General features: G+C 51.9%; 3 protein-coding genes across 11 annotated transcripts; 1 reads left to right on the top strand and 2 right to left on the bottom strand.

Moving 5' to 3' along the window:
* Positions 1 to 272: 272 nt before the first annotated feature.
* Twnk (twinkle mtDNA helicase) lies at positions 273 to 5,192 on the bottom strand. Of its 2 annotated transcripts, XM_074078502.1 has the most exons (6): positions 5,087 to 5,192; positions 2,913 to 3,039; positions 2,504 to 2,744; positions 1,922 to 2,029; positions 1,527 to 1,668; positions 273 to 1,392 (listed from the first exon to the last, which is right to left on the bottom strand). In XM_074078502.1, exons 3-6 carry the CDS (start codon positions 2,623 to 2,625, stop codon positions 1,072 to 1,074), a joined length of 693 nt encoding a protein of 230 aa, XP_073934603.1. In that variant the 5' UTR covers positions 2,626 to 2,744; positions 2,913 to 3,039; positions 5,087 to 5,192; the 3' UTR covers positions 273 to 1,071. The 2 variants fall into 2 exon arrangements, with proteins under 2 accessions (XP_073934603.1, XP_020033274.1); XM_020177685.2 differs by lacking the exon at positions 5,087 to 5,192 and having other exon boundaries at positions 2,913 to 4,844.
* Mrpl43 (mitochondrial ribosomal protein L43) lies at positions 4,863 to 6,648 on the top strand. The gene is made up of 3 exons (XM_020177690.2): positions 4,863 to 4,998; positions 5,105 to 5,211; positions 5,326 to 6,648. Exons 1-3 carry the CDS (start codon positions 4,868 to 4,870, stop codon positions 5,565 to 5,567), a joined length of 480 nt encoding a protein of 159 aa, XP_020033279.1. The 5' UTR covers positions 4,863 to 4,867; the 3' UTR covers positions 5,568 to 6,648.
* Positions 6,649 to 6,836: 188 nt separating this feature from the next.
* Positions 6,837 to 18,864, bottom strand: Sema4g (semaphorin 4G). Of its 8 annotated transcripts, none has more exons than XR_012449651.1 (17): positions 18,753 to 18,793; positions 15,895 to 15,941; positions 15,441 to 15,568; positions 15,200 to 15,348; positions 14,883 to 14,945; positions 13,377 to 13,475; positions 13,177 to 13,270; positions 12,916 to 13,029; positions 12,547 to 12,710; positions 12,295 to 12,464; positions 11,887 to 12,031; positions 11,551 to 11,773; positions 11,209 to 11,324; positions 10,913 to 11,073; positions 10,678 to 10,739; positions 8,090 to 9,141; positions 6,837 to 7,599 (listed from the first exon to the last, which is right to left on the bottom strand). XR_012449651.1 is itself a non-coding variant. In XM_074078500.1 (17 exons), exons 4-17 carry the CDS (start codon positions 15,562 to 15,564, stop codon positions 8,312 to 8,314), a joined length of 2,514 nt encoding a protein of 837 aa, XP_073934601.1. In that variant the 5' UTR covers positions 15,565 to 15,568; positions 15,895 to 15,941; positions 18,426 to 18,496; positions 18,753 to 18,836; the 3' UTR covers positions 6,837 to 8,311. The 8 variants fall into 8 exon arrangements, 6 of the variants coding, with proteins under 6 accessions (XP_073934601.1, XP_073934600.1, XP_073934602.1 ...); XR_012449650.1 differs by having other exon boundaries at positions 6,837 to 7,953; positions 8,086 to 9,141; XM_074078500.1 differs by adding an exon at positions 18,426 to 18,496 and having other exon boundaries at positions 6,837 to 9,141; positions 18,753 to 18,836.
* Between the last annotated feature and the right edge of the window lie 1,806 nt (positions 18,865 to 20,670).

Genomic DNA, 20,670 nt, shown 5'->3' on the forward strand with positions numbered 1-20,670 from the left:
GGGCATGTGGCCCAGTGACCCACACTTCTGCCAGGAATCTCATGGAGAGCCTCAGGGAAGTTAATACACCACTCTATCTCCCCTAGGTCAAGAATTGGTATGAGGGGGAGGTGGGATGCAAAGGCCAGGTAATGTTCTCTGCTTCTCTGGGAGCCCACAGCTCAAAGGTTGAAAGTGGTGGAGGGGACCCATCCACTCCCAATTCAGAGAAATCAAGTTACAGACTGGGGAGACACCTGGTGGACAAATAAGAAAGAGCACAGAAACAAAGGCAATGAGAAAAAAAATTTTTTTTTCCCTGCTAAAACTGGAAAAGGCTCTACAAAAAACTCCTCTAATTCTAGCTGTCTGTCTGAGGCAGCATACCATGGAGCCAGTGTCGAGGTGGCAGGCACCCAGGCTCACGGCTTCCTCCTACGGCTCTATGCCCAAACAATTGAGCAGGAGGAAGCCCCCACCTTTGAGACTGTTACCACAGGACTAAGCACCTACGATCTAATTCTAGCAGGTGCTACCTCATGCCTGGCCCAACAAAAGTGGACATAAGGGCTTAGTACCCATCATATCACCCTTTGGCTCTGAACACCTAAAGGCTGGAGTTTCAGCCTCTTCCACTCCAGGTTCAGGGGGTCTGAACTTAAATGTGATTTGTTCGTTTTCACCTCAGGGCTCTGGAGTTACTTCTTCTCTGCTTAGATCTCTTTCTGCAGATGTTTATGTGACCCTCTGCGCAGAGACACATTTTTAGCTCACTTAATTTAAACTAGCCTATAAGCACTCTCTCATTATTACTTTCTATATAGCAGTTTTCACTGAAACTATGTTTTGTTTGTTCACTGCTGTCCCTTCCACCAGAACATAGGTCCTGTGGAAACACAGACCTTACTTATCTTTTTCAGTGCTGTATGTACAGGACCTCAAACAAAGCCTGACTATGGAATCCTGTCGGAGCCTGAGAAGGCTCCACAGTTTAGGACTACAGGACAGGAGCACTAGCAGAGGGCCAAGCAAAGAATCTGTGCCCTAGCCTGTCACATCTGGCTCATTTCAGGGAGCAGCTTTGTTCTACTTTCACCTTGAAGGCTTAGAGGTGTCTGGCTGGTGGGGGTTAGGCTCCTGTCCTAAGCAAGTCTCAGAGTTTTGTGGCCCAGTCCCCTTTTTACCAGAAGAAGGCTTTTTAACCACTAGTCCATTGTCATCCTTGATCTTCTTCAGACGTGCCTTGCTCTTTGGTGGGATGGAAAAGGTGAGGGAATTCTTGTTGAACTCAAGTGGGAAGACACCTACGTCTCCATCAAAGCGGTTTTTGGACACCTGCAGATACCGTTTCCCTGGCCCAGTTACCAGCTTCCTGTCCTGCAGGATCAGAACATTGTCCGCTTCTTGGCTTGCCTAAGGGATGGGGGCAAAGGAAGAAAGGAGTAAGAAGGCATATATAATCAGTGCAGAAAGGTTGACTTAGGACTGTCCCTAGTCACACCTTTCCTCTTACTTCCCAAAGCTTGAGCTCCTTTAAAGCTACTCACTTTGGCTGAGCCAAAAATTGATGCTGTCTGCAGTTCCTTGTCATCATCCTCCTTCCTGGGGTGAATGACCAGTGTCACATGGCAACTATTGTCTGTTGCAAATTTCCGAAAGGCCCCAACAATATAATCTTGAGCTGCAATTCTGTCCCCATCCCAAAAATGAAGAGGTTATTGGACAGTCAGGATAAGTACACATACCCTTAAACCACTTACATCTCTCCAACCCCACTCTATAGCTCCCTCTACCCAAGGACTCACACTCAGGTCCCTGTCCATACTTCCTGCTGCCAACTCCCCTCCCCCGGCCCTAAAATAAAAGAGTATAGTGTATTTGCCTAGAGGCTAGCTGCCTGAGAAGATAAGTGTGTTCAAATTAGACAAGAGAAGGATGTCACCTGTCTGTGGACAGCTGCTCATGACCCATCATGAATTGCAAGTTGTCGATGACCACATGACAAACGTCATAGACGTAGACTGCGTGTTGCATTGTGTCTATTACAGACCTGAGAAGTAGCAATGAAATGAGTCAATTACAAGCAGCCCCCATGACACCTGAGACAGAAGAGCTAACATCCTGAAAACTCTGCTAACTACCCATTCTTCTATCCTCCAACTCTTTGAAAATCCCAAGCCTGTCTAAGGAGACTTGGAAGGCATTCCCTCTGGAGCTGGAAAGGGAACCAAAGGTGTTTAGGTGCTAGGATCTATCAAAAGTGAAACCAGTGGTTCATGCCTATAATCCTAGCTATATGGGAGATTGAGATCAGGATTATTATGGTTTGAGGCCTGCCTGGGCAAAGTGTTTTGTAAGAACCCATCTCCAAAATAACCACAGCAAAATGGATGGGAGGTATGGCTCAAGTGGTGGAGTGTCTGCTCCTTTGCAGCATTCAAGCCCAGTGTTCAAACCCCAGTCCCACCAATTAAAAAAAAAAAAGAAGGGGGAAACCAAAGTAGCTGGGCTTTGAGGATTTAACCTGATGCTTTGCTGTCCATGGAAAGTCATGAAATACAGTGGCAGGTCCTCAAAGCGATCGGCCCACTCTTCATATTTGTCCAGTTGCTCTTCTAGCCGTCCCACAGCAAACTGGGTCAGCATGACCCGGGCTAGTCTCACATTGCTGATCTCAAAACTACCCCACAGTGTGTTCACCCCCTGGGTACACAAATCCAGAGCATACTCGCTGATGAATGTTGTCTTCCCACTGCCCGTTGGCCCTGCAGGGGGAATAAACACAGCTCTAAGTGATGAATGAAGTCTGACCCTTGAACCAAGACTCTGGTCGAACTTCAAACTTTTCAAGTTTTCAGTGGCCCAAACCCATAGCTTTTTGTCACCTGATCCTCTTCCCTTTTACCCCAAGCAGTGATTTCCCAAAGGGTCACCTGTGAAGACTGTCAGCTCGCCCTTCCGATGCCCCTTCAAGAGACGATTGAGGTCTGGGAAGCGGCTCCAGCGGACACCAGCTGCTTGCTCCACATTTGACAGTTCTCCCAGTACCTCCTCACGGAGCTGTCGGAAAGACACAATAGACTTGTGCCAGGCAGGAAGGGCAGTACGAAGAATACGCGAAAGACTTAAACCTTGGTTCAGGGCCTCTAGAGGCCGGGGCTGTTGGTTACCAGGCCGCACCAAGGAGCATCGCTTGGGGTTCAGTTTTCGGGCAAACAACTTGGCAGCTTCCCAGGACCGAAGGTCATCCCCCAGCCAAAACACTATACGGCGGAACTGTTCGAGGTAAGGGAGTAAGGCAGGGGGTAAGCAGACCATTCCCCGGGGTAGGGAAAGGGTAGGCAGCCCTGTGGCCTGGCTCAAGGCCAGGCTGTCCAGCTCTCGACTAGTCAGGACCACCTCTGCATCTCGACGGCTGATAAGTGGTAATCCAAACAGGTTGTAGAAGGCACTGGGCCGGGGAATGGTAGTCTCCACATAGTGCACTCCATCCCCTTGGCCTTCAGCCCCCAGTAGCTTCAGACCTCGCAATCCTACACCTCCGGGAGAGAACCAAGGGAAGACCAGGCTTCGAGCAGATCGAAGATACCGCACATTGAAACGCCTAAGTGTATCATCTGTCACTTTGGTAAGGCCAAATATCACATGAGCCAGCTGGGCCTCTTCTGGGTCAGGCAACTCCCAAAGAGGTACTGATCGGTCCCAGATCCTCCGGATCTCCTCACTGTCCTCAGCTTCTGGGGCCTCACTAAGCAGGATCCCCTCTCTTGCCCCATCTCCTCGTCCCTCCACGCTGGCCTGGAAGTCTTCCCAGCTTCCCTCTGCTAGGCTCCTCATGCATAGAAATCGGCCTGTGGTTTTGTCAATGAAGAGGCTGAAGGCAGTGGTAGTACCAGTCTGATCCTTGAGCTCCAAAGACCCTACAAAGGGGCTTGGTGCGCGAAGACAGCTGTGGCCATCCTGGAAGGGGATCCCGTGTGCCCGCAAATATTGGCGGATTTCGGTTGTGGTTACAGGCAACACTGGCACCTCCAGAGCTGGGAGAGCTTCCTTCCTGTACCGTCTGCGAGGAGGACCTGGGACCAAGCTGCGGGGAAAGCCCCTCCGACCCATCCACTCCCCTCGGAGGGACAGCAAGATCCGGAGGGGGTATGTACCTCGGAAGAGGACCCACATTCCTAGTGGAGTGGGATGCCACTACTGGAAAACCCTTTGGGTGCCTTCAATAGGCACCACACATAACTTCCCAGAGCTCACTGGCTGGCTTGAGTCTCTGCTCAAATTCCTCTCTCATAAACACCCTCCGGAATCCTCTTCTGCCTCTCTACATTGCTACTTCACAGCTCTGCCCATCTATGACCTTTTCACACCCATATAACTCTAAAGGCTCTCTTACCTTTAGTCCTTTACACCTCACGCTATGACCCTCTACTCAGTCCTTCACCAATACGGTTTCTCTACATCATCTTCTCACCCCTCCACAGACTAGAGCCCCTCCACAGACTCTCCTTGTCCTCATTTCTATAGCTATTCGCATCCTCTCTGTACGACCCTCGGCTCTAGGCCCCAAATAGAGACTCTCTACGCTGCTCCTTCCCCTCACTGGGACCCTCCACGTGATTACAGCGCCCCTGCCCAGCTCCCGCCGCTCCTGCCCGTGTTTTCCTTCCGATCTATTACGAGGAGTTCTGTGGTTCCGGTCCTAGGCCTCACGTCACTATCCCCGTGTCTCCTCTTTCGCACGCAACGTGGGTCGCTCTCACGCGCCACTTGCTGTGAGCTCGGAAGCAAAATTCTCCCGGGCGCCGATGTACCCGGAACCGGAAGCCCTGGTTTAGTCCCGCCCCCGCTCTTCCCAGCTAGAGTTCTGGGCCGCCAAGCTGTAGCCATGACTGCGCGTGGGACCCCGAGCCGTTTCCTGACTAGTGTCCTCCACAACGGACTGGGTCGCTACGTGCAGCAGCTGCAGCGCCTCAGCTTCAGCCTCAGCCGCGATGCGTCCTCGTCCCGCGGCGCCAGGTGAGCCCGGGGAAGCGCGTACGGGGTGGGATGGGGGAATAACGACTCCCGGCAAGGTTCACCCCGGATCAAGGGTCCCAGTGCTTACCCTTACCGGGTCCCTTAGGGAGTTCGTGGAGCGAGAGGTGAGCAACTTCGCGCGACAGAACCCAGGAGTGGTAATATACGTGAACTCCCGGCCGTGCGCCGTGCCCAGAGTAGTGGCAGAATACCGTGAGTGGGGCTGGGCTAGGGCTGGAGGGCGGGATCTGGACCTGACCTGCTAGCCTCCCGGTGTCTGACACCTGACCTTCCCGCTCCCACTCAATTCCACCTGCCTCCTGCCAGTTAACGGGACCGTGCGGGAAGAAAACATTAACTCCAAGTCGGTGGAGGAGATCACAACGCTGGTGCAGAAGCTGGCAAACCAGTCGGGTTTGGAAGTAATCCGCATCCGCAAGCCTTTCCACACGGACAACCCTAGCATCCAGGGCCAATGGCATCCCTTCACCAACAAACCGACGACCCTTGGCGCGATGCGACCCCGGGAGGTCCAGGGTCTTGCCCCATCCCAGATGCAAGCGCAGTGAAGAGTTTCCTCCCATCCCCAAGCCCTTTGTATTGTTGCCACAATAGAGGTGGCTCTCCAAGAACCACCAGTAGAGGTGGGATTCCAAGCTAAGGCAGATAAGTGGAACCCACCTACCGGTGGCTTGGTGCAAAGGTCTTGCTTGGGATAAAGGAGAACTGTTTTTTTTTCAGTGCCCACACAGTGACTGTGTGAATCCCCTAATTCCAATCCAGTTGGTATCCCTGAAACCCAAGATGAGCAAACCTTGAAGTTTTTTGTACAGGGTTCTTGTTTTCTGAAGTCTGAAATGGTAATAGTGATTACAAAACACAGTGAGGGCTGGTGGAATGGCTCAAGTGGTAGAGCCTCTGCTTAGCAAGCATGAGGCCCTGAATTCAAACTCCAGTATTAAAAAAAAAAAAAAACCACAGGGAGAGATCTCAAGGCTGGCTTCTCAAAGAATCCCTGCTGCGCTTAGAGATGGCTTTTCTCTGCTGTGGCCTAGCATTGGGCAAGACACCGATCCATGTGAACATTTGTGTACAGATTAGAAGATCTGGGGCATCAAACTTACCCAAAGTCACACTTGGAGGTCTTAATTCCAAAATGTGTGGATATTAAGCATAAACCTCATTTTTCATTATCTTAATATCAGAAGCAGAGTGTAGAACCCTTCAATGTGGTTAGTGTTAAAATCAGGTGTCTAGGCCTGACTCCTGGAGGGAGATTCTCAGACCAGGTTCCTTTCCCTGTACTCCCACCTCAAGACACCTCTTTGTACAGAAATTGTGTCTTCACTTAGACTAGGGGATAGGAGGTGCTAAAAAGCTCAGAGAAAAGCAGGAGGGCTAATAAGGAGTATTTTGTAGGTTTAGTGGTACATGCCTGTAGTTTCAGCTCCTCCAAAGGCTCACTTGATCCCAGGAGTCTGAGACTGGCCTGGGCAACATGGTGACACCTCCATCTCAAAAAATAGATACTGAAGGGGGGTGATGAAAAAGCCAGGAATGAAGTTAGAAACCCTTGTGTGAAATCTTACTTTTTGTTGTTTGTCATGACCTTGTCACCACAATCAATGAATAATAAGATCTTTAACCAAAGAGCCTATGTATGTGCCTGCCCAGTAGTCAAGGTGGAAGCTGAGGATCCTAGTTTCCTCTGCAAATAGTTTTATGAGGAACAAAGCCAACCCTGATGCAGGAATCACTGCAGCACCATCTGCATAGCTCAGAGCCTGACCCCTGATGATCAGGGGAGGCAACTCTAGATCAAGCAGACTGCTCATAACTGTGGGGAAAGAGGACATTTATTAACCAACATCAGGGGAGGAGCTGAGCCCAGGCTCCCCACTCTGTCACATGCCCGTTCCACCCACCTGGGTGATGAGTGGGGGCATTCCTGAAGAAGTGCAGCCGTTCTCACAATAAATACATTCATTGTGGGGTGGAGGTGGGAGAGGTTTGGACAAAGGGCAGTAAAAACCCGTGGGATTCCACGTTCTCAGCTACAAAAATAACAGTCATCCTCACACAAGGGAATGGGGGAGCTCAGTCAGGATTGATTGTTCCATAGGGGCCTGGAGACTTCTGAGGCCCCTGGACCCTGAAAGTGCCCCGGTGAGGTAGGACAGGGGTGGGAGCCAAACATCCAAACTCCCAGCCTCTGCCCTTTGCATAGTTCCAAGAACGGGCTTCATTTGCCAGTGAGAAGTCAGATCTTGCCTCCCCTGCTCTGATCTAGGGGAAGCAAATGCTTGGTCCCCAAAAGGGAGGCTGGCTCATTGAGTGCAGTGTTGGTCATCCGTCCTAGGGAAGGGACTGCGAGGACAGCTAAGTGGGAGGGGAATCTCCCTTTGAAATGTCTGCAGACCAAACCCAACAGACACAGGTCCGAGGCAGCAAGGAGAAGCTCAAGGTGCATGTGGATAGAAATGTAAGCACATGTGTGATTGGTGTGTGTTCCACATATGCCTGGGGAAGGGACATGCCTGGAGCTCTGTTGTTACTCTTCCATGTGACGAAGGGGAGTGGGGAGACTGACTTCCAAGGGCTCTACAGAAAGGGAGAAGAGGGGAATGAGGCAGTCTTATCATCCCACGCTGGCTTGTTCCCAAGCTCTTGCCAAAGGAGTCACCATGTGGGGCTAGGACTGGGGAAGAGGACTAGATAGGGATGGGATAGTTGGGCGAGTACCCCAAATCCAGAAGAAGGAATGAAACACTAGAATGCACCAGAAAGGGGGGTGGGACAGCACTGCAGCCCAGCTGATAAACATTCTCCCATGTGCACATGGAAATGTACGCAGGGCTCAGGTAGTGGCAGAGGTCTTGTCTGGATTCAGGACTACCCAGCACACAGGGCTAAGCAGAGGCTGGTGACATTGAGGCCATCTGGACCTGCAGAGCCCTACCTAGGAGGAAGAGGAAGGATTGGGCAGAAAACAGGACAAGAGAATGAAGTCCTCTCCTCCCAAGCATTTAAGTAAAGGGGATAGAAACTGGGTCTGGGTTTGCAGGGCAGCTGGTCCTGAGGGAGCACCTACCTCTGAGGAGCACCGGTGGGCCTGGGCTGCTCACGTGTGGGTCTTGGAGATTGAGGAAGGGGCTTTGGCTGGGCATGATTCTGGCCATCTGACAGAGATGTCAAAAAGTTGGGAGAAAGGCAGGGAGTGGGGGATGTGAAGAAGGGTGCCTGTGTTGGGGAGGCAGCGGCCCAGACTGGGAGACAGGCTGGCTTGGAAGAGCATTTGTTTGGGAGCCTGGGCTCAAACAGAGCTTTCGTCTAGCTGCTCTACAAGCTGTGTGTGCTTCCTCTTCTCTAGGATGCGGCTCAGTTCCTCTGCAAAGGAGCAGGGTCCTGCTGGCACTCCATTGTTGCTCTGCCTCAGGAGCACATAGCTGTTGCCATTCATCCTTCGCAGCCGGCTGGGCAGTGCCACCAGTCCGTTGGTCAGCTCAGCTGGTGGTGGGGGAGGTGGTGGGGGAGGTGGTGCTGGAGTGCCCTCCCCAGGGATGATCTGGAGGCAGCTGCCTTCCAGCCCCCCAGTCCCCTCCCCATCATCACCATCATCATCCTCTCCAGGACACTGGCCTGAGACCGTCTGCAATTGCACGGCTGAGCCCCCTGCCCGGCCAGCCCGACCCAGTGAGTATTTTCGTTGGCGTCCTCGACTGCCTCCCTGCAGACAAGCCACATAGAGGAGGGATAAGGCCAGGATGAGGCAGAGGCCACCAAGTGCAGCAATGGCTAGCACATAGAGCAGCCTCATGTCAGGTGCCAGCTGTGCCCCATGTGTGGCAGGGGCTTGTGGAGCTGGGGCAGGAGTGGCTGGCCGGACCATGAGGTGGTAGGAGGCCAGCAAGGTACGAAGGCCATTCTCCTCAGCATAGCAGCCATAGTTGCCACTGTGTTTTGGCTGTGTGTCTGTCACCAGCAGCCCATCTACACCCACACGGTAGCCATCCTGCCCATCAGTCAGGCCCTTGCTCCCATTGAGTAGCCACAAAGCCCGGGCAAGGTTGGATGGTTGGTCACAGGGCAGGAGGACATCATCACCCCGGAGCACAGAGCGGGTCTTCAGTGGTGGCGGTGGCCCTGGAGAGGGTGGTGGAGAGGTCAATACCTGCGCATTCCAAGGAGGGCATTGAAAATGGTATGCCACACTGTTCACTGCTAAGTCTCCAACACCAAGCACAGAGTCTGGAATTAGTGACAGGTGACCAAGTCTGTGTGCTTATGCTTGCACATGAGGTTCATATTGTCCCTTCCAGGAAGCAGGCAGTGCCCTGGGTCCTTTCCCCTTCTCTCTCCATGTTCCCATGCTTTCCTCTGGTTTCATTACCTGCCATCTACCAAGGACTCTTAAGCTCCACTTCAGCATAGAGATCTCTCTTCTGAGCAGTAGACTTGAGTATTTACCAAGTACTGGGAAGCTTCAGGTGAGGCCTCAGTCACCTCACTAAAGCCAAAGCTTTGCTAGCAAACTATACCAGATCCTTTCTTTGAATTCCTGCTACAGTGAATGGTACCACCAGCTACTCAGTTGCTTTAGTCAGGAAGCTGGGAGTCCTCCCTACCTCTCACCTTTGTGTTCCAACTCTCACCAGAACCTGTTTCAGATGTGTTTACTTCTCTCCTTCCACAGCTGAGCCCCCATGGAATCCATTCTCTGTTTTGTAACAGTGGTGTGATTCTTTAAAAACAAATCTGATCATGCCACGCCCCTGTGTCAAACTCTTCAGAGGTTTCCTGTTGCTTTTCAGAAAAAGACCAAAATCCTCACCATGGTCTCTGCTCACCTCTCCATCCTCTCCTGATGCTCCACCACAAGGAGCTCCCTTTGCCTGCTGGTCCCTCTGCTTAGGTGTCATCACCCTATCCCATGCCCTCCACCTGCCTGGTTAACTTGTGGGAGACAGCATAGCATTAGTAATCAAAAGCACAAACTGGAACCAGATGGCTTGGAGTCAGGTTTGAATTCTGACCCTGCTGCTTAATATCTGAGTAACTGAGCGGTTTCCTTACACTCCCTGTGCCTCAGAGAGGTTGTCCCTCCTGGGGATAATAATGGCTCTTGTCATAAGAGTGCTGTGAGGATAAATGCAAGTAAGTGTTTAGATTAGTGCCTGACACTGATTAGTAACTAATCAGTAATAATAGTTATGACTAACTTTTGTTTTTCATATATCAGCTCAGTCCCATAATCTTTGGAAAAATACCTATTATTCTTCTGAACGTTATAGTTGTAATTATTAGTAATTACAATTATTTGTGTGACCATTTGAGTGCCTACCCTACTGCCACCACCACTTATCTATAAATTCCAGAAATGACAGGACACTTGACTTTTTTTTTTGGTAGTGTTGGAGATAAACCCAAGGCCTTGCATATGCTAGGCAAATGCACTACCACTGAACTAACTACACCCCCAGCCCAAGTACTTCACATCTTGAACCTGTTTCTCACTTATGATTTGTTTGGGCTCTTAATCTTTGCCAGACTCTGTGCTGGGTCAAAAGCACACAGGTGCAGCCGTTCACATCCAGACATGCCCTTGTAAGTGACGGTAAATGCCAAGGAGGACAGACTGCAGCCTCTTTAGACCCACACTCATCCATGAGTGCCACTTACCTGTATTCCTACTGCTATCACAGCCTCTATTTCCTCTCTCTATGTCTTGTATCAGTGCTGTCCTGGGGACAGAAGATCAGGAGTTATGAACAAGGGGAATCAGACTTTAGTTTCCCCACTGCAAGAGTAGTAGGACTGTTACTAATAACTAGCCTCATACCCTATGGTTGGCAGACTTTCCTCTTCCACTTAGGCCACACATGACCCTCCCCACTCCCAACCTCTACCCTGGGACCTGTTGGCTATGGTGGTGCCTGCCACACAAGCATGGGTGCTGGGGTCCCAGCTGCAGTAGGGGTCCCGGGCCAGGATGCAGTCATAGCAGGAACGATAGCGGGAGCAGCTGGACAGTGGTAGCTGAATGACTTCACTAGAACCCCCCACGTAGAGGCTGTGCTGAGAGCCAGAGAGGATAGCTGGTTAGAAACACCTCCACTTCCTTTTACAGACACACACACAGCCTCTACCCAGCCTTCCCACTCCCCTTCCCTGTTCCAGCAAGGACATCTCGAGGGTCAGAGTCAGGGTTACCTGCATCAGAGAGATGACTAGATTCTCCACAGGCTGGGGCTTCCTGAACACTTGTGTCTCTTCGATAATGTGCATCCCAGAGCCCAGGACTATAGCCTTGTGGATCCAGCCATCCGCTGGTGTAAAAGGATATAGGGTATAGGGTCAGACCCCAAGACCAGGACCTGCTCCCTATACCCCACAAAAGGCCTAAAGGGGACCAGCTCAGGAATCATGAGTCAGGGACAAGGATTTAGCTAGTAGCAGTGGCTCCTCAAGACACTGGGAACTCCAGGCTAGTCATGATAGGAATTATTACTGGGTTCAGAAGCAATATGGATCAGGGATTTGGGTCAGAAGCACCTGTGCCCAGAAAGAGCAGGTCATAGGTGGGTCCAGCAGGAGTGGTGACCTGTGTCCCTGTGAGATGTGTGTAGCGCACATTGCGCTTGAGTAGCAGGGGCCGTCCGCGTGTGGGCACCACAGGCCGAGCCATTAGTGGGTGTAACTTCACAAAGTCCAGGACGAGGGATGGCAAGTCTTGGGATGAGTTGTAGCCTCGGCTGCGCAATGAATCTGTGATGCACTGGGGTGGGGATGTGGTGGTGAATCTCAGGATTCCACCACCTGCTTCCCTCTGCACAAGGCTAGACCCTCCTTCCCCCTTCCAGGGCACAGGCTCCAGGTCTGGGTGCTCACCGAGCCAGGCCGGGGTTCAGGCACCCCCCCCTCATAGCGGCCCCAGCGCCGGGCACCATCCTGATACTCCATGTAGGGACCTGCGAAGACAGCCTGTACCTCAGCCAGGTCATAGCGGCAGATGGCTGAGGCCTCCAGAGTCTTCCTAGGAATGGGACATAAGGGAAGGGGCTGAGTCACACCGAGTGGAGCCTGTCCCTGATCCATGCTTAGCTTAGCTGCTTAGCTTGGAGCCACTATTACCTTGGGCCACCCCCACTGCAGACCTACAAGATAGCTTGGTGTGCCTGACATTCTCAATTTGCAACCAGATCTTCCCCCAACAGGCCCTATCTCATTCTTATTGACCTCTGCTCCAGCTCCTGTGTTGTCTCCAGTTTCTTGCCTCCCCTCTGTCCCTGTACTTACCACTGTGTGGTCAGCGTGAAGGCTGCATAGAAGTGTGTGCGGGCTGAGGTGTCAGCATCCAGGCTGCAGACTCCACGCAGTGTCTCATACTGTGGAATGTGGCAGATGAGACGAGCCTTGAGGAAGGATGTCCACTTCTTCTGCAGGATCTTCTTCCCTCCCAGATCACCCTGAATAGGTAAGGCATGGGGTCAGAGGTCAGGGTCCAGCATCAGAGGCCTCTACCCCATGCCCAATCTCAGCCCTATCCACCTTGCACACACGGGCCACACGGGCCACACGATGGTTGCTGCGGCTCTGGGTGAAACTGCTGGAGCCTTCCTCGCGCTCCATAAAGAAGTAGTAAATCTTGTCATCATCACCCACTGCACTGGCCTTGCTCTCTCGCACCAGTACGGAGAACACAAACTCGGCATCTGTGGGTTGAGCAGTGTAGGTGGCTTTTGAGATAAACTGGGGACCTCTCCCTCCCTCCCTCTCCACACCTCCCTTGATAACACATAGGAGTGGAATGGACAGGCTCACCTGGAGACTTGGGGATGGGATGGTCAGCTGCCCAAGGGAGTAAAAATGAAGAAATAAACCCCTACCCCCCATCATCCTGTGCCTCATCCTCCTAACCATTGAGCCAGTGCATTGGTGCCTCCTCAGTTCTTAGAGAATGTGGATGGTGGCTCCGGCGGATGTCGGGGATGCTCCGGAATTCATACCTTGTGGCTGTGTAGAGGCCTCCATCTGGGGCAAGGACATGCCAGGCATGAGAGACATGTCATATACAACAGGGCACAAAACATAGGTGGCAAGTGTTAGCAACAAGATCCACATCCTAAACATAGTGTCCTTGTGGATGAAGCACTAGGATGAAGAGGAGCGCCTGCTCACCAATGATGAGGCCTGTGAAGCCACGGGCTGGGTCATAAGGACACTTCTCCTTCCCTTCCTCAAAGCTGGATGGCAAGGTGAAGGTCTCAGCATCCTGGGGAATGAGAGTCCAGTCAGTGGTCCTGAGGACAGGCAGGACTACAGTCCAAGGTCAGACCAATCTGGAGTCAGCAACCGGGGCTGGGGGCAGGCATACTCACAATGGCCGCACACAGGGGCTGGAAAGCATGAGTCCCACATGCGTATAGGTGGGTGGCATTGAGCCGCTGTAGGAACCGCACATGGTTGAAGCACTCCGTCTATGGTCAAGGTAGAGGAATGGTGTGAGTCCCTAGCAGAGGTGCCTCCTAGGGGCCTCCTCCATTAGTTTAGCTTTGCAGTCTGGTTCTTCCCCCTCCCACCTCCATACCCATAGGACAAACACCTGGCACCACTCTACCATCTTCTCATGGGTCTCCAGCAGTCTCCTTCACCCCCCAGTTCAGGAGTTTCTGGGGCTCCTACCCCCCAGAGATGCTTCTCCCACTAAGTTCCTTATCAGTGCCCTCCAATCCTAGAGCTCCCACAAATTATTCCCAGTTCTCCAACTGTCTCTCTACCTGCTGTCCACAGATACATCAAATTCAGCTTGTCAGAAGGCAAGCTCATCGCCTCCTCCTTAACCTGTATCTTCCCTCCTATACCTGTTCATCCAGTCTTTCCCACCTCACTCATTGCATTCATCTTGCACCGCAGTTTGGAAGTGAGGAGTCATCTTTGCTACTTTCTGCTACCTCATCCTCACGTTCGGTCCCTCTCCATGATTCATTTCTTGCCTTAAATGGCTCTGTCTGTCTCTCTCTTTTTTTTTTTAATTAAAGTACTGGAGTTTGAACTCAGGGCCTACACCTTGAGCCACTCCAGCAGCTCTTTTTTGTGATGGGCGTAGCCAAGGTGATTGACGTGTGCATTAAAGGTTGAGAGCCTCTAAGGTATCAAATAGTAAGGGTGCCCACTGTCACAGAATAAAATCCAAATTCTCTGATGGACATTTATGGCCCATCATGACCTGGGTTCTACCTATCTAGCCCTGTTTTCTGTTCACACTTCACTAAAAGACAGCCTTTGATGGAAACTCTTGGAGGTGCCTCTTTGGCACCTTCATGGAATACTGGGTGCTTGAACTATTCTTCCACCAAAGTATCATTTTTCTCATCATCTTGGCATATTATAAATGCAGATGCTGACTCAGTAGGTCTGGGAAGGACCCAAGATTTTGCAGTTCTAGCAAGCTCTCAGGTGAAGCTGATGCTTCTGGTTCCTAGACCACACTTTGGGTAGCAAGGCTTTAGAGAACATTTCCCAAAGCATGTCCTGAGAAATGTTACATTTTTTCTCATCTGTAAAATGGGGGATAATATCCCTTCTTAGTGTTATTTTAGATCTAGATGAAGATAATAGCAAAATCAGCACTTGCTAGAGGTTACTTATTGCTATCCTGATTATAATTTGGGAACCCAGAGGAGATTAAGATGCTATGACAGGCCAAACTAATAGGCCTGAATGCATTAGGAAGGCTGTCCCCAGGACCTACCATTCCAGCAGCACTCACAGTGTTTATGCAGTTGACTGTTGGGTCTGTACCACCCTATCTGTTCCTACCTATCTAGCACCCCCAATAGAGGGTTGGTGAGAAGAAAGTTGCTGGGGTAGGGCAATCCACATACCTGGTTGTTTTTCCCTTTTTGATGGCATTTGCTTTGCATCTCTGGGGAGGCCTCCCAGTAGATCTAACAGGAGTAAAGGGAATAGAATGATTCATTGACCCCAATACCCATTTACCCACAGGGCCAGGCAAGAGAGCTTTAAAGAGCTGGGAAAATTGGGATGGGGGTGAATTTCAGGAGGAGCACTGGATGTGAGGGAGCCCTGGGCAGGAAAGGGCACTGCTGTCCAGAGGTTTATAGAAGGCTAGGAAGTTGAGATCTGAAGGAGCTGGATGAAGCTAGAGAGCCTGTGGATGGTCCAGGTTCCAGGGGCTGACCTCTTTGTGTGCCCCATCTCCTATGTCACGGGCACTGAGAGAGAACAGGGCACCTCGAGCTCCTACTAGCAGCCTTGCTGAGGCCTCCTCCAACAGCAGTGTTGAGTAGTTCTGGGCTTGACCCTTGAAGTGTCGGGTCCCAGAGAGCTCTGTGGAGAGTGAGGGCAGTGAGCCCAGTTTTGGAGCTGCCTCCTTCCCCCAGCCCTGGCTGATACGGCTTTTTAAAGGTAGAAGGTCTAACCTTCATAGGAGATGGTCATACGTGGGGTAGCGTCCAGCTCTCGGGATGGTCTCCGCAGTGAGGGTCCAGGGACTGCTGTTGCTGTGAGGAAGCTGAAGAGGAGTGACCAGAGCCTCCCCCACATCTTCCTGGGGAGGTCCAGACCAACAAGACCCCCAAGGACAACCAGGACCAGAGTCACAGAAGGGGATGAGAAAAACAGTCACAAGGGTCAAAGTCCAGGAAGCATGTGGAAGGTCAGGGGTCATGAGGCCATGGGGGTCAAGGAGTCATGGGGCCAGGGAGGATCCTGGAATGGGGGGGACATGGAGCCACCAGGTTGTGTGGCCATGGAATCACAGCTACGAAGTCAGAGGGAGGGAAGGACCACATGCCTTTCTGCACCAAATGGAAGCTCCATGGTGAGCAGGAGTCATGGAGTCATAGAGGGGGTGCAGATTACTGATGGAGTCACCTTGTCCCCAGCAACAGGGCTAGTCCTGGTTCTCTCAGGTCTGTTTTCTAAAGGAGAGAGGGGGGAGGGGCAAAAGCACTTTGATCTCTGTGTGGGTGGAAGATGGATGGCATTACACAGACTTAAGGCGGCACTAAAGGGCAGAGGCCCAGCAACCACTGCTCTCCCACGCCAGGATTGATTCACAATCATTCTGTGCATCCCTGTTTTAATGCAGGAGGCTGGAGTGGAACTGCTATCTAGACTCTACCCCCCCACCCTCCAACCTAAACCCAAGGTAACAGCCTTCCTCCAGCCAGGTCAGAAATCTGCTAGGCTCCCATCTTGGAGTTTCGGTTTTCAGAGACTGCCTACTCCTCCAACAATGGGGCAGTAGCTGCCCCTGCTGTCTGCGGGGGTGCCTTATGCAGGAAGGACTGGCCAGTCACTTAATGGGCCTTTGTTAATTTGTCCTGTTTTCCTTTTTTTCTTTTTTTTCCTCTTTTTCTTGGCCTAAGAGCTCCCTCTGGAATTTCTGTTTAATTAGACACTTCTCAGCATTCTTCTCCAAGGGGGTGTACATCTTTGTCCTGCCCATGCGAGTCCATACTGCACACCCTCTGCTTAGGCATCCACACGTGTCCCTACCTGCTAGAGTGTGTGTGTGTGGGTGGAGTGTGGATATCTGGGTCCCCTAGCTGGGTAGGTGTAATGTCTGTACAGGAAGCTGTAATGTGCCAGGCCAGTTACTTGAGTCTTAAGCAAGCACATCTTGGAGACTATTCCCTCAATCCAACCAACTGGGGATAGAATAGAGGTGTTAAGTATCCCCCAAACCCTACAACAGGCCTCCTGAACCCTGAGGGTCCTCCGAAAGTTTCCTGGGCTGGACTAGTTGTGGAGGCCTGGTCCACCCCATGTCACCAGACAATCATAGGCAGGGTCAGAGGGTGCCACTGGCCTCTCCTTTCCCTTCCAGGTCAAATATTAACTATCTGGCCTTGAAGAAAGGGGGAGGGATCAGGAGCTGGCATAAGGGAAAACAGGAATTTGGAAGATTTATTCAAGAGGTGAGGGTCAGCACACTGACATGGGAGGGGAGGAGTAGGATACAAAGGGAGAGAAGGTTCTTGGGCCACAGAAAGGGTACCAGTTCCTGGTTTGGGGTCTGGAGCAGCAGGAGGCTGCAGGCAGGGTGCCCATGCCCCACCCCTCACTGTGAAGGCACACCTGTTTACCTTCAGGGCCTCCTGTTTGCTTAGCACAGAAGGGGGAGCCCTATGGCTAGGAGGGATCAGTCCGTAGGATTGGGCAGGAAGAACACACCCCAGATTAGAGGAACCACTCAGAGTGTGGTGTATGGCACATTTATACAGGTTCCTTCTGAGTCACATGGGTCCAGAGGAAGGCACACACAGGTGTACACGCACACATTCAAGGAGGGCTGTGAATACATGCATTCAAAGGAGAGTTATTCACACACATAAAGAGAGGTTTGTGTACACATATGTTCACATAGATGGCCACGACCACATGTAGTCATACATATTCACATATAAGGTTGTATTCAAACATAAGTGGTTCAGCAAGTCATACAGCCTCAGAGGTAGAGAAATAGGGTTACAGCTGTGGGTTTATGTGAAGGTCTAAACACCTGTTCAACAGGAGGATCCTGTGCACATGTATGTGTAGGACATTCACACAAACCCCCTTGATCATGAATCAGGTACAGTAATGTTCACAGCAGGGTCGCCTACATGTTGTATTCACATAATTACATCCATGCAGTGACGAGTACATATGTATACAGGAGCCCAGTTCTTGCTGCAGGCTTGCTGGCCTCCAGTGTCCACTGGGGTGAGATGCAGAGCAGAACCCCACCCCCCTTTCCTGAAAGTCCTATTCTTAAGGCCAGATTCCAAGTGTATGCATGTGTGTTTGTTGTGGGGGTGGGAGGGAGTGAAGAAAGGGGAAAGCTACTGACCTGAGATGAGTGCATGAGTCAAGGCTACTCTGCAAGGGGGATTCGGGTACAAACCCAGGTAGAAGGAGGCCCTTAGCATTAGCAAAAGAAAGACGGAATGGAGTGCGTAACTTAGCAATCTTCTAACCTCATACGTACTGCATTTCTAGATAATGGGGAGCTAGCTGAGCCAGAGTGCTCGGTCCCCACTTAACCTGTTGGGAGGGCGGGGCTAAATGGGCGGGGCAGAGCATGCCGTTCTCCCCCTTCCCCCTGTGGCTAAGCGGGTTCAAGGTCTCCAGTTCATGCCCCACACTTCGCTCCAAGTTCTACAGTTCGGGTTCCTCCCCAGGGCCTGCCCCCTGAACACTAATCACCCTTTCTCTATTAGATCCTAGGATGGAGGAAACCGTGGAGGGGAGCTCTCCAACATGATCAATGGAGGATCATTGTAGGCTCTCGACCTTCATCCAAGATGCCCACCTGCCCAGTAGGATGGCGGTCTCTCCTGGCTTGAGGGAGTTCCTCCCTTGCCATCCCCACCTCCGACCATCCTAGACAGTCCGCGTTCTCTCTTTTCATATCTAACCTGTCTACTGCTGCAGCTCGAGGACAAGCTCTCCTTCGAACCCGCCGGACGCCAGGAGACGTGACCCAGATCTAGGGAGACACTGTTCGCCACGCAGGTCCCCGCCCCGCTCCAGTCCCCGACTCTCGCGGTGGCCGGTCTGCACCCTGCGCGACCTGAGGCCTGGCCCGCACCCCTCTAGAGCTTTTATGCGGGACCGGGGGTTTTGGCGGTGGGAAAGGCCTTGCCCAGTTGGCGGGTGGAATGGACATTGGGAAGGCTTTGCCGGGCCCATGGTTCCCTACCCCCCGCGGCCCCGCCACCGCCTTCACTCCCCGCCTCCCTCACCTTTGCGCTGGGATCCGGGGCCATAGAGACAGCGACGCGCTCTCCGCGGCTCCACAGCACTAGCTGCGGGAGGAAGGGGCCGCGGCCAGAGGCGGGGCGGGGGTGGAGGCGGAGCCGGGGGTGGGGCGGGGGCCTGGAGGCGGGCCGTCAGGGCGGGTGCGGGGAAGGGCGCCTCTCCCTCTTATCCCTAGCACAATAGAGATAGTTTGAGGGTGAGGCTCACAGCCCTCGCTCGGGCATCTGGCACCCCTTCTCTTCCAGGCGGAGCGGCCCTGGCACCATTCCATGATGGGGGCCTCACCAAACCGTAAGCCCTCAGCAGGCGGGGAGTCCCACCTCCCCCTTCCCTGTAACCCTAGGACCTCTGTCACTAACCTATTACAGGGGACATGCAGATCTGTCCTCTGGAGCTTTTGCTGTGGTTCTCCGAGGAGACTCTAGCTTGTTCCCTAACCTGTACCTCACTTCTTGCGCTCTTGCTATTCTCATCTGCCCTGAGCCTAGGGATCAGTCCGCGTTCTCGCTTCATATCTAACCTCAGTCTCTACTGCTGCAGCTCGAGGACAGGGAATGGGGTTGGGGGGAGGGGACCATAAGTACGAACCTAGGGCAGCTTCTCAGCTCAAGAGCCTCCACCGCTTGCTGTTCAGGTTGAGGTCTGAGTGCGTGAGATGGAAGCAGGCCTGGAGGAGATGAAGCAACAGCTTGAAGTGCACACAGAAAATGCTCTTTTTTGCATAAATAAGCCACCATTTGAACAGGTTTGAGAACCAAATCTTGGTCTAAACCCAGGTTCATCTCAGGGATCAGGTCACTCAGACATCTGCCTTCTCTTCCAGTTTTTTTGTTTGTTTTTTGGCGGTAGTGGGTTTGAACTCAGGGTCTCAAAGCTTGCTAAGTAGGCACTCTACACTTGAACCACTCCACCAGCCCTCGAACATCATTCTTACTGCAAAACTTCCAGTTCATGTCTTCAGGCAATCAAATATTCTGTCCTTCCCAAGTTCAATTGCCTTTACCCAGAATCTAGGAAACCCCGCCTCAGAATCATCTCCCCAACTCCTTTAACTAGATGATCCTCCCTGCACTCACCTCCTTCCTAAGGGCCTAAGTGAATCCAGGGTTAGGGATGTAGGTCAGTGGTAAAGCACTTGCCTTAGGCCCCAGCACAGCCAAGAAGTGAACCTTCTTAGAGTCCCAATGAAATGTGAGCTCTGGCTGCCATGACCCAGCCTGTTCACCCCTTCCCCAAATCCATGACAATACTGATGTAGGAGCAAAAAGAAGGGACAAAATACGGGCCACAGGAATAGACCCTTGCATGTGCCTAGGAGTTTGAACAGGATTCGAGTGGCGTATTTAACAGAAGGGATCCTGGGACTGGCACTTCATTCCTCTTTATAGATTCCCCGAAGCTGTTTGGCACTTGATTCTATACAATCTCACATTCTGGACTCAGTGTGTGACTATAGACTGCTAGACAGAAGGGCCCACATCACACTTCCATCCCCCATTAAACAAGATCTCCCAGCACTCTGCAAACAGGATGTGTGTGTAGGATGGGGTGGGGGAAGTGACTGGGAGAAACGCTTGAATTCAAAAGTGTTTTGGGCAGGCGGAGTGGCTCAAGTAGTAGAGCACCTACTTAGCAAGCATGAAGCCCTGAGTTCAAACTCCTGTACTTAAAAAAACAAAACAAAACAAAAAACAGTGCACTTAGAGCTGGGGTGTGGCTCAACTGATAGCCTGGCTGTTTAACAAGCATGAAGCCCTGAGAATTCAAACCCTAGTACTGCCCCCTCCACCCGCCCAAAAAAAGTGCTCACACACTGCCCAGCTTCATTTCTTTTACTGTACTCTCATCCTATCCTGAGGAATTAATAGTTTCATTTTATAGATGGGAAAACAGGCTCTAAGA

The sequence above is a fragment of the Castor canadensis genome, chromosome 7 (genome assembly GCF_047511655.1).
Source record: "Castor canadensis chromosome 7, mCasCan1.hap1v2, whole genome shotgun sequence".
NCBI classification, from domain to species: Eukaryota; Metazoa; Chordata; class Mammalia; order Rodentia; family Castoridae; genus Castor; species Castor canadensis.